The sequence below is a fragment of the Littorina saxatilis genome, linkage group LG8 (genome assembly GCF_037325665.1).
Source record: "Littorina saxatilis isolate snail1 linkage group LG8, US_GU_Lsax_2.0, whole genome shotgun sequence".
In the NCBI taxonomy this organism is placed as follows: domain Eukaryota; kingdom Metazoa; phylum Mollusca; class Gastropoda; order Littorinimorpha; family Littorinidae; genus Littorina; species Littorina saxatilis.
The window spans coordinates 24,693,695-24,706,126 of record NC_090252.1 but is presented as its reverse complement, the minus strand read 5'-3'; the positions used below and the strand labels follow the sequence as shown (position 1 = coordinate 24,706,126).

Genomic DNA, 12,432 nt, shown 5'->3' with positions numbered 1-12,432 from the left:
TGTGTGTCTCTGTGTTTTTCTCTGTGTGTGTGTGTGTGTGTGTGTGTGTGTGTGTGTGTGTGTGTGTGTGTGTGTGTGTGTGTGTGTCTGTGTCTGTGTGTCTGTGTGTCCCAGTTTCAATAGACCACGCTCTACGATCAAAATTATGTATCCTAGCCAGGAAATAAAAACACAAACAACCCGCGCATTTATACCTGCATATTTTGTCACCTGCGTACCACTGAATGCAAAGTGAATGTTGCGCCTCATTTCTTCAAGTAAAAGCTTTACGATTAAGAATCCTTGCGACTCTATAAAAGCAAAGGAAATCATCTTGTATGAATTATTCTGCGCGCTGCTTTCTTGCCTCGTTGCCAGTATTCCTTCTTGTGAAAAACAGACAGATATGGAGCCATCACCAAGGAACCTGTTTTGGACTGCGGTTTTTCTGGCGTTTTCCAGCATTACCATAGCAATGGGTAAGTTGGTTCTTGTATGTTCACATGTGTTTAGATTGATAAATATTGCTATTTCATATGTTACGTATACCTATATTTCCATTAGTCAGTTTTTGATAACGACGACGTCTTTATTGCTTCACTTAAAAAACAATATTGCTATTTCATATGTTACGTGAATTTCCATTGGTCAATTTGGCAAAACTGAGCTCAGTGCAAAAGTGATATCGACGACATTTCCGTCGATATCAGTTTTGATATCGACGACCTCTTTATTGCTTCCCCACTTCAAAAACAAAAACACCTAAATTTAAAAACAAACAAATATATATGAAAATGTAATTATCCCAGAATTTAGTTGAGCAAGTGACTAAAGACTTTTTGAAAGGAAAGACATTTTAAAATACTGAAAAGTACAAGAAAAGAGTGAACAAAAAGAAATAATAATCAGAGGGAGGGATATGGAACAGCCAAAACTGAGAGAAATACTTTTGTAATTTCTTTACAGTACGTAAATACAAAATGTCCAGAGAATTAGCAATATATCTAACATTGACTGACTGTGTGATGAGATCTTCTGCTATAGGTCTGTTTCGACAGTGATATCAAAATCTCGACCTCCTGTCTCGATTTTGATATCACTGTCTCAACAGACCATAGCAGAAGATATCATCACACAGTCTGTCAATATTGGGTAAAGACAAAATTGATTTTTTTAACACAGTTTTAAATGCGTCCATTGACGAAGCTGCTGCCTTGCAAAAACATGTATGCTCGTTAAAATAATAACAGTACTTGAAGATGATTCCCAATGGATGACTGAACATATTTTACATTTACGAAAACGCAAATAATTGTATATGAACTTGATGAGAGGATAAATTGCAAACAGAATTTCGGGAGAAAAAATTGGTGGCAACTCGTTCATTCCTTTTTGAAGAAGAAAGGTGTTGCATCTAACGAAATCCCACTGCTAGAAGATAATGGAAAAATTATTTAAGTTATTGAGACATCCCAGTGCGCTAAGAGATTTATAGAGCAAATCGAGAAAAGGAATTATTGAACGAAGCGCTTAGCGCTGAGTTCAATAATTATTTTCAAGATTTGCTCTATAAATATTTTAGCGCACTGTAATTGTTTCAATAGCGATATTGTCAGTAACGACAATAGATTAGAACTTTTGACAAGGCACATTTTTCTGCGGGCGTTTGGATAAATTGTGGACAGGTCGAGTTAGATCACAGGCGAAGGTGTCGTCCACTGGACTACTACTATCACAGAAAGACTACAAGGTACGTCACTCACCTTCGAGTCTTCTGTGTTCTTGGAGTCGCTTCCTGGGGAAAAATATTGTTCAAGACGGCTTGCCTCTTCCTACAGTCTGTGTAAGGTCAAATAAATACAGTTGAATGATTGTTTGAACTATATGCACCTTTAGTTTTCAGCTTCCGTTCGCTGCAGGTTGTTTTTAACCATCATTTGGACGAATCTTCGTTTGCGAGCCGCTAATATCCACACCTCGTCTAATTATGCATCCGCACCGAATATGCATACCAGCGCTCATTGGTCTAAAACATATGTAAATATTGTGCGGCAAAGGGAAGCTACCCACGGGAGTTTTCACTTTCGGTATCAGTGAAGAACCGTTTGCCACTTCATTCAAAATGAGGAAAACGTTTCAGTCGACCAATGAAAATAATCATCGAATATCCTCTTATTAACCAATGAGCGCTGGTATGCATATTCGGTGCGGATGCATAATTAGACGAGGTGTGGATATTAGCGGCTCGCAAACGAAGATTCGTCCAAATGATGGTTAAAAACAACCTGCAGCGAACGGAAGCTGAAAACTAAAGGTGCATATAGTTCAAACAATCATTCAACTGTATTTATTTGACCTTACACAGACTGTAGGAAGAGGCAAGCCGTCTTGAACAATATTTTTCCCCAGGAAGCGACTCCAAGAACACAGAAGACTCGAAGGTGAGTGACGTGCCTTGTAGTCTTTCTGTGATAGTAGTAGTCCAGTGGACGACACCTTCGCCTGTGGTTAGATCTACTTTTGTGTGTGTGGGGACTTTGCACATTTCGGGAGTATTGACGGTTTCATCGCCGACCATGCATTTTACGATTGAGTACCCTCTGCGTCGTTTTATCGATTAGCAACAAACAGCAAATCGCCGAATGCAATTTATTTAACTGATTAGCAGTGTTTCCTTAGAAAGCGCACCTTTTAAAGGCACATACAGTACAAGAATACTTCCATTTGAACGCTCACCGAACGGGAACATCCTGGCTGCTTTCTGTCGAGCGTGAGAAATTGTCTAAGAATTTATTTTCGTGGACTTACTCCTCTACAACAATGGCGCCTCGTTTTGGTGATGGACGGCTGTTATGAATATTCAATACCGGAAATCACGCCCGGAGAGTAAGCCTCCCGTAAACCATCTTAGATACTGTCAGGCTTTTACACACAGTACAAACACCCTTCCATTTGAACGCTCACCAAACGGGAACATCCTCCCTACGAAAAGAGCGAGCAATTTTTAAAGAATTAATTTTGCAGATTGTCTCGAACACTTTTTGGACCCACCCTGAACTCAGGTCAAAAATGAGTTACTTCCCTTCGGGTCTCATTCTATCGATGTAAACTGGCCATAGCCAAGGATCGATGATTATCAGAATGTTTTTGGACCGTGGTGCGTTTTTGCGCTAGACCTAACTTTTAAAATCTAAATAATAAATTGACAGCTTGTTACACAAACATTCTTTAATCATAAAATAATTCTTTTTTCATCAAGACAAGATCAGTACAATTCGAAGTTGTGAAAGTTTGAAAAACGAAAAGCCCGGAAGCAGGGTCACGCAAGGGTCGTAGCAGACGACGGTTTATGCATATCGCCGTTCCTCTCAACAGTCAAAAGCCAACGCTAGAGTTCTTGTGAACCACAGCCGTTTGTTTCGTGCATAAAAACGTGCTATTGTAGATAAGCTCACATCGAGTCGCATTCAAATGACTAACTGACGACTACATTGTGAAAAAGGGAAACTGGATCACACGGGTTCACGATGGCTCAGGGGTAAGATAAACCACGCAAAAATAAATTCTTTGAAAAATGTTCGCTCTTTACGGAGGGCACTGTGCCTTTAAACGTTGAATGCCAGGGGCGGAGCAGTTAAGCCCGAGGGGGGGGTTACAACCTGGGGTACCGTGGCAACCGTTGGGGGATCTGGGGGGAAAAGCCCCCCTGAAGCTGAAGAATTTTAGCTATCTTACAAACAATGTGTGGCTTATCCGTGATTTTAAACATGATCAACTGGTGTCAGCAGCCACTCATTATTTCTTTTAGAGTTAGTATTAAATAATGGCAATGTATCTTCCATGATATCTGCTCCCGACATCATATAGTATGGTTAGAAGGAAGACATGTCGCATAGGAGTGGCAGTTAAAACTGTACAAACATGATACTGTTTAAACAATTAACACTTCCCCCGGCTTTACAGACAGAAACAACAACATTTACAAACTTTTTTTTTTTTTTTTTACAGCCGAGGGGGGAGGGGGGGTTCCGGAACACCTGTAACCACCCCCCTAATCCGCCCCTGAATGAAAGAACAAAATGACATACACACATTCCCTTCATTACCTTACTAGCGATGTACATGTACTGCTAATATCGCTAATATGTCGACCAAAACCGCCCTGATATGGCCCTTCGTGGTCGGCTGGGCGTTAAGCAAACAAACAAACAAAAATGTCGACCAAAAGAGTGGGATTCCCTGTAGGTGGAGTTCCTGTAGGATGATTCCCTGTATACAGGGAATACCACAGGGTGTAGTTCCTGTAGCGTTTCGCTGATATCGCTGAAAGTCACGTGATGCTTAGCGACATCGGTAGAATTTGATGGTTTTTTTAATCTTTTTTTTAATATTTCTTAGATATTCGAGTATGGTTTGCAAGTTCTATTGAAAAACTCCACCCTGTGTATACAGGGAATCCCCCTGCAGGAACTCCAATTACAGGGAATCCCACTCTTTTGGTCGACATAGACCCCATCAGCGCTAATATCTGTCATCATTTTAAAACAGCGGCGACCACTCCACCTGGTAACTATGGAACAACAGAGCCGGCTACGGGAACCACCCAAGCAACAACTTCACCACCACCACCCACCACGACAACAACTACACCACCACCATCCACCACGACAACAACTACACCACCACCATCCACCACGACATGTCCACCGACACCATCACCGACGCCATGCCCGACAACAACACCACCACCGACATGCCCAACTCCACCACCGTGTCCTACTGTGGCACCAACGACTCCCGCCCCAAACCCATGCGATTGCACTGAAGGTAACAAATACAGACATGTGCATGCTCAGCCCATGAGGACACAGTTTCGAGATAGTTTGTCCAAACTGTAAAGTACATTTTGCCTCATATTCCTCCTGAAAATGAAGTATTTTCCGCATGAGGTACCGTGAGCTGCAGTTATGTCAACCCTTTAAGACTGTCTTGGTTTACTAAGTTGAGCAAAGCTTAGCTAAGCTAGGCTAAGCTAAGATTAGATCACTACTTATGATGTAAAATAGGCGACTGTAGGTTATGAAAATTGGTTGATTGATGCTGTTAGGTTTCGTAAGTGGATCATCCTTTTCGGCTACGCACTTGCAGCTAAACGCTGAGCTGTGGCCACGTCTGATTTGTCAACTGAGGTATCAATATATGAAAAGCTTATTTGGCAAAACATGTAAGTGCTGATGCTGCAGATAAGCGATTAAGGTGGCACTGCGGAATGGTGCTCTCCGATGTGATTTGTTGTCGAAAGCAAATAGCAGAACCTGCAGAAATATATATCAGAGCTATTGTTTTCTCTGCCAGTGACGCGTAGATCTCTTGCCTCAGCTAATCAGTGGCATTGTTTTGCCTCATTGGTTCAAGGGGTACACAGCCCATAAAAACGACAGAGTTATTTCCCGGAGAACGTCTATTCAGCCATGAATGCGTCATTTGTCTTTCCTCTGCAGATGTCTCATGCGTACGGCAAAACGGCACGTGTGTGAATCAAACTGGTGGGAGTTGTGAACCCGGCACATATCCAGCCAGCAAACAGCCTCAGCTTTGTGACTGTAAGAAGCGTATCTGCTGCGTTCCCACGAATTCAGGTGACTCTCTCTCTGTCTGTCTCGTCACAACCCTCGTATAATAAGATTTGATTTGATTTGATTTGATTTGTGTCTATTATAATTTTTCGACGATTTTTAATTTCTGTTATTGTCAGGTCGATTTTGGCAATACCCTTCTTTGAGCGGCGGTGACGTAATTCCTATTAAAGGAATATTGGATCCGAAAGGTGCCGGATATTCAAGTGGCTTACAATGTTTGAATGAAATGACATGGGAATTAATGCTTTAATTCGGGTGCGAAATCTGTTGCAATAACATTTTAAAGTTTATCTTGAACTGCATGTTGCTGATAGTCTGCTTTACATGCATTTAAAAAAAAATGAAATTACGCCTCACATTAATAACTGGTTCCGTCATTAAAAACCACAAGAGTTGTGTGTCACCTTCCAGTGCCAAAGGTTTTTGACTTTTGCGAGTGTTGGAATGAGTTGTTCTTGCGCTGTCAGTTCCCGTATATGATGTTCAAGCGAAGAGGTATTGTTGATGAAAGACAATCAATCAATCAATATGAGGCTTATATCGCGCGTATTCCGTGGGTACAGTTCTAAGCGCAGGGATTTATTTTTTAATTTTTTTATTTTAATTTTATGCAATTTATATCGCGCACATATTCAAGGCGCAGGGATGTATTTATGCCGTGTGAGATGGAATTTTTTTTACACAATACATCACGCATTCACATCGGCCAGCAGATCGCAGCCATTTCGGCGCATATCCTACTTTTCACGGCCTATTATTCCAAGTCACACGGGTATTTTGGTGGACATTTTTATCTATGCCTATACAATTTTGCCAGGAAAGACCCTTTTGTCAATCGTGGGATCTTTAACGTGCACACCCCAATGTAGTGTACTTTCAACTTCTTGTCTGATCCTGATAGAACTTTGCCACTTTAGTATTAATAATGGTAGTAGCCTATGTTTGCTGTGTATATTTATATTTTTTTTCTCTCCTTTTTAAATTTAGTCAAGTTTTTACTAAATGTTTTAACATAGAGGGGGGAATCGAGACGAGGGTCGTGGTGTATGTGTGTGTGTCTGTGTGTCTGTCTGTCTCTGTGTGTGTGTAGAGCGATTCAGACTAAACTACTGGGCCGATCTTTATGAAATTTTACATGAGAGTTCCTGGGTATGATATCCCCGGATGTTTTTTTCATTTTTTCGATAAATACCTTTGATGACGTCATATCCGGCTTTTTGTAAAAGTTGAGGCGGCACTGTCACACCCTCAGTTTTCAATCAAATTGATTGAAATTTTGGCAAAGCAATCTTCGACGAAGCCCGGGGTTTGGTATTGCATTTCAGCTTGGTGGCTTAAAAACTAATGAGTGAGTTTGGTCATTAAAAATCGGAAACTTGTAATTAAAAAATTGTTTTTTATTAAACGATCCAAAAACAATTTCATCTTATTCTTCGTCATTTTCTGATTCCAAAAACATATACATATGTTATATTTGGATTAAAAACAAGCTCTGAAAATTAAAAATATAAAAATTATGATCAAAATCAAATTTCCGACATCGTTTTAAAAACTATTTATTTTCATCTTATTCCTTGTCGGTTCCTGATTCCAAAAACATATAGATATGATATGTTTGGATTAAAAACACGCTCAGAAAGTTAAAACGAAGAGAGGTATAGTAAAGCGTGCTATGAAGCACAGCGCAATCGCTACCGCGCCAAATAGGCTCGTCACTTTCACTGCCTTTTGCACTAGCGGCGGACTACGTTCAGTTTCATTCTGTGAGTTCCACAGCTTGACTAAATGTAGTAATTTCGCCTTACGCGACTTGTGTTTTAGGTTGAGGATTTAACTGTAAGATTTAAATACCTTTTCCATTTGTTGATAGGGCGTAGGGTTATCGTTTGTTGTAATGTAATGTAGGGGAAGGGCTCCTAATATGGACCGGCTCCTAATATGGACCACCACCAACTAACGGCGCTAGAGCGCTCAAAAAAGTTTTATTCGCTGTATTCACCCTCTTTGGATAACTTGCACATGTCAAAACAGTTGCAGAAACACAAATCTCAAAACCGTTAGGCTTTTTCTCTTTTTATATTTAGTCAAGTTTTGACTAAATATTTTAACATCGAGGGGGAATCGAAACGAGGGTCGTGGTGTATGTGCGTGTGTCTGTGTGTCTGTGTGTCTGTGTGTGTGTGTGTGTGTGTGTAGAGCGATTCAGACTAAACTACTGGACCGATCTTTATGAAATTTGACATGAGAGTTCCTGGGTATGAAATCCCCGAACGTTTTTTTCATTTTTTGGATAAATGTCTTTGATGACGTCATATCCGGCTTTTCGTGAAAGTTGAGGCGGCACTGTCACGCCCTCATTTTTCAACCAAATTGGTTGAAATTTTGGTCAAGTAATCTTCGACGAAGCCCGGGGTTCGGTATTGCATTTCAGCTTGGTGGCTTAAAAATTAATTAATGACTTTGGTCATTAAAAATCTGAAAATTGTAAAAAAAAATAAAAATTTATAAAACGATCCAAATTTACGTTTATCTTATTCTCCATCATTTGCTGATTCCAAAAACATATAAATATGTTATATTCGGATTAAAAACAAGCTCTGAAAATTAAATATATAAAAATTATTATCAAAATTAAATTGTCCAAATCAATTTAAAAACACTTTCATCTTATTCCTTGTCGGTTCCTGATTCCAAAAACATATAGATATGATATGTTTGGATTAAAAACACGCTCAGAAAGTTAAAACAAAGAGAGGTACAGAAAAGCGTGCTATCCTTCTTAGCGCAACTACTACCCCGCTCTTCTTGTCAATTTCACTGCCTTTGCCATGAGCGGTGGACTGACGATGCTACGAGTAAAATGGCATTGCGTTCAGTTTCATTCTGTGAGTTCGACAGCTACTTGACTAAATATTGTATTTTCGCCTTACGCGACTTGTTTCACTTTTGGCAGCGTTCACTCTAAATTTGCCGCCTAAAACGGACTCGTTTCTGTCTACAGCCAAAGCTTTTATCAAACAGAAATGGCTATATATGACAGCTAAAACCGTATTTGTTACATTTTAGCAGTGTTGACCCCGAGTTTCTACTGCAAACAAAAAATAATAGCAAAATCTCAAAGTATGTGCGAGTCCCCTAATATGGACCACCTTCAACAAATCGAAGAAAATAAAAGCTAAAGGCTATTTTCATTAATTCATTAAGAAGCTTGCTGGTAATAACCTATAACTAGCCCTCGAGATTTAAAAAAAATGCAACGAAAAGTCTTCTTTTCGTGGAAGTTGATAATTTCACTTATTTTCACTCTGTTTTTGATAAGCTTCTTTAGTTTCCTGCTGTGCTTCAAATAATGCTCTCATCAACCCGAAACAGATAAATCTAGAGCATATTTTAATTAGGCTGACTTGTACACTAAGTTGTATCATGTTATTTTGAAATATAGGGGGCTTTTTACAGTGATTCGTGAAGGCCGCTTCACTGGTCCATATTAGGCGCCCAGGCTCCTAATATGGACCCTTTGTGATTTTTTCTGTATTTAATTTTTGCTGAATGTGTATCAAAGCTATTTTACTCTAATTAGGCCTAACGGTTAACCTAAGAAAGAAGGACTACCAAACACAAAATGAAACTTCTTTGCACGAAAACAAGCTAGTTATCAGCAATAAACAAAAAGTGGTCCATATTAGGGGCCCTTCCCCTATTATTGCATTTTATTGAAACCATACAATACATTTGGTTGAAAACTTCTCTTTATTTAAATAAGAGTAAGAGAATAGTGTGCGTGTGTGTGTGTGTGAGTTAGTGCGTGTGGGAGTTTGTGCGTGTGTGTGTGCGCGTGCGTGCGTGTGAGTGTGTGTGCGTACATGCGTGCATGCGTGTGTGTGTGTGTGTGTGTGTGTGTGTGTGTGTGTGTGTGTTTGTGTGTGTGTGCGCCGATAGACCGAACTACAACTCTATGATTTCTTTGTCTTTTTTATTTTTTTATCACAGGTGGAGAGAAAACGTGCGGTGCGCGCAATGGTAACTGCCAAAATGCTACGGAAATTTCGTGCCCCGGATACTATGAAACAGGATTGTGCAATGGCCTCTTGGATATCCAGTGTTGTCTTCCCTTTTGCAGGAACTGAGTGTTAAAAGATTCTCGCAGAAGAAAAATAACCGTTTGTCCTTCACGCTTCTGTCAACTTCTCTGTGTATGTGTCTTCTTCTTTTTCAACTGAAGACCCCTTCTCCTTCATGTGCGTGGATTTTTATTTTTCCTTTGCATTATATTGACATGTAATTTTCAATGTTGTGTTATTCATTAGATATTCGTATGGGTAATGTATTAGTTTGCTGCAATACTGTATGATTAGCGTTGACATTTATAACTTGTATTTTTCAAGTGTCGGTTTATGATTGTCCTTTTTACATTTAGTCAAGTTTTGACTAAATTTTTTAACATAGAGGGGGGAATCGAGACGAGGGTCGTGGTGTGTGTGTGTGTGTGTGTGTGTGTGTGTGTGTGTGTGTGTGTGTGTGTGTGTGTGTGTGTGTGTGTGTGTCTGTCTGTCTGTGTGTGTGTGTGTGTAGAGCGATTCAGACTAAACTACTGGGCCGATCTTTATGAAATTTGACATGAGAGTTCCTGGGTATGATATCCTCATACGTGTTTTTCATTTTTTTGATAAATGTCTTTGATGACGTCATATCCGGCTTTTCGTGAAAATTGAGGCGGCACTGTCACGCTCTCATTTTTCAACCAAATTGGTTGAAATTTTGGTCAAGTAATCTCCGACGAAGCCCGGACTTCGGTATTGCATTTCAGCTTGGTGGCTTAAAATTTAATTAATGACTTTGGTCATTAAAAATCGGAAAATTGTAAAAAAAAACCATTTTTTATAAAACGATCCAAATTTACGTTCATCTTATTTTCCATCATTTTCTGATTCCAAAAACATATAAATATGTTATATTGGGATTAAAAACAAGCTCTGAAAATTAAATATATAAAAATTATGATCAAAATTAAATTGTCGAAATCAATTTAAAAACACTTTCATCTTATTCCTTGTCGGTTCCTGATTCCAAAAACATATAGATATGATATGTTTGGATTAAAAACACGCTCAGAAAGTTAAAACGAAGAGAGGTACAGAAAAGCGTGCTATCCTTCCCAGCGCAACTACTACCCCGCTCTTCTTGTCAATTTCACTGCCTATGCCGTGAGCAGTGGACTGACGATGCTACGAGTATACGGTCTTGCTGCGTTGCATTGCGTTCAGTTTCATTCTGTGAGTTCGACAGCTACTTGACTAAATGTTGTATTTTCGCCTTACGCGACTTGTTTTTATTGTCTCAAACTCTATGTCTTAATTTTACCAGGCACAGATTGTAAGACTAGGCGTCAGCCTTAAATCTCCATCCTTGCGTAATAAAATTCGTTTGTTCGTTCGTACATAGTCGCCCGTCTGTCGGCGTTCGTTTCTTAATGACTTACTAAGCTTAGAAGATCAAGCCAGAACTGAGAATAATTATTTCTAAAGAGGGAAACATTCTAAATCTTGCACTTAAGAAACTAAATAAGTTCAATGTCTCAATTGCGTTTCATTTCTTCGTGTTGCTGTGCAATCATTCTGTGTCCATTTTGAAACCACAAACGTGCCCCAAATAAAACCATCTCAATACTTTTCCAAACACTTAACTGCAATTTAGCTTAAAAGGCGTTGGAGAAAACACCCTTCGCACTACGTCACACCACAGAATGTTAAAGTCGAATGCTACGCAATGATGTGTAAAATGAACATTTACTTGACTAATGTTCCCTATTATTGCTGTGTTTGAGTTTTACTTCTTTGACCTTACTTTGAGTGTACTTTAGAAAGAAAATGATATGGTAATGAAAACAGAAGCAGCGGTGACTGAGGCGGCACGGTTTTCTGATTTAATACAAACATGAGCTGAAGGACAAAGTTTATAAAGCTTTCATATGCAGTGTGTGTGTGTGTGTGTGTGTGTGTGTGTGTGTGTGTGTGTGTGTGTGTGTGTGTGTGTGTGTGTGTATCTATATATATATACGACTAGTGTCTGTCTGTCTGTCTGTCTGTCTGTCTGTCTGTTCGCGATGCACGGCCAAAGTTCTCGGTGGATCTTTTTCAAATTTGGACACCGTATTCAGCTACACCCCGGACACAACCTCATCGATGAGATATTTCAACACGTGCTCTCAACGCTGTGCGCGCTGAACCGATTTTTTTGTTTTTTTGTTTTTGTTGTCGGGATCCACTACCAGTAACTCTTCCTTATCTTCTCCAGTGTTTTCAGCCGCGATTATCTCCCTTCCTCCGTGTGGCGTCAATCCATATTCCCGTTACTACGTTACTATTTTTAGAAGGTCACTGCACGTTACTATTTTTAGAAGGTCTCCAGTGTTTTGCGCGTTTATCTCCTTTCCTTCGTGTCGCGGACGACGCTGGTATCTGCGGTCGGGAAAGACTTGCCACGAATTTGCCACAGGGCGCCGCCATGAGCAAAACTCTCCAAGCCAAAACAATTTCAAAGGTGGGGCCAGCGGTAAAAATAGCCAGCGGGGCGATATCACTTTGTCCGCACGTCGCTGGGCATATCAGCGCAGTTCAACGTTGCCAGAGACCAAAGAAGCGCTTTACTCAGGTCGCAGCGCGCAGCGGCTCACTGGAGGAATGTTTGAAAACTATCTGTGCTCGACTGCCAGCAGACCACAGGCACATTACACCCAATAAAGTTTGGACTTGTACTGGCAGAGAGCGAATGCAAATTCTTGTAGGCATACACAGACGCAACATAGCATATACAG

The 12,432-nt window shown here is 40.0% G+C and overlaps 1 protein-coding gene across 1 annotated transcript; it reads left to right on the top strand.

Annotated features, from left to right (window-relative positions):
- The first annotated feature begins 290 nt into the window (after positions 1–290).
- LOC138973117 (multiple epidermal growth factor-like domains protein 9) lies at positions 291–11,594 on the top strand. The gene is made up of 4 exons (XM_070345780.1): positions 291–458; positions 4,528–4,806; positions 5,481–5,618; positions 9,609–11,594. The coding sequence occupies exons 1-4, from the start codon at positions 386–388 to the stop codon at positions 9,743–9,745; spliced, it is 627 nt and encodes a 208-aa protein (XP_070201881.1). The 5' UTR covers positions 291–385; the 3' UTR covers positions 9,746–11,594.
- The last annotated feature ends 838 nt before the right edge of the window (positions 11,595–12,432 follow it).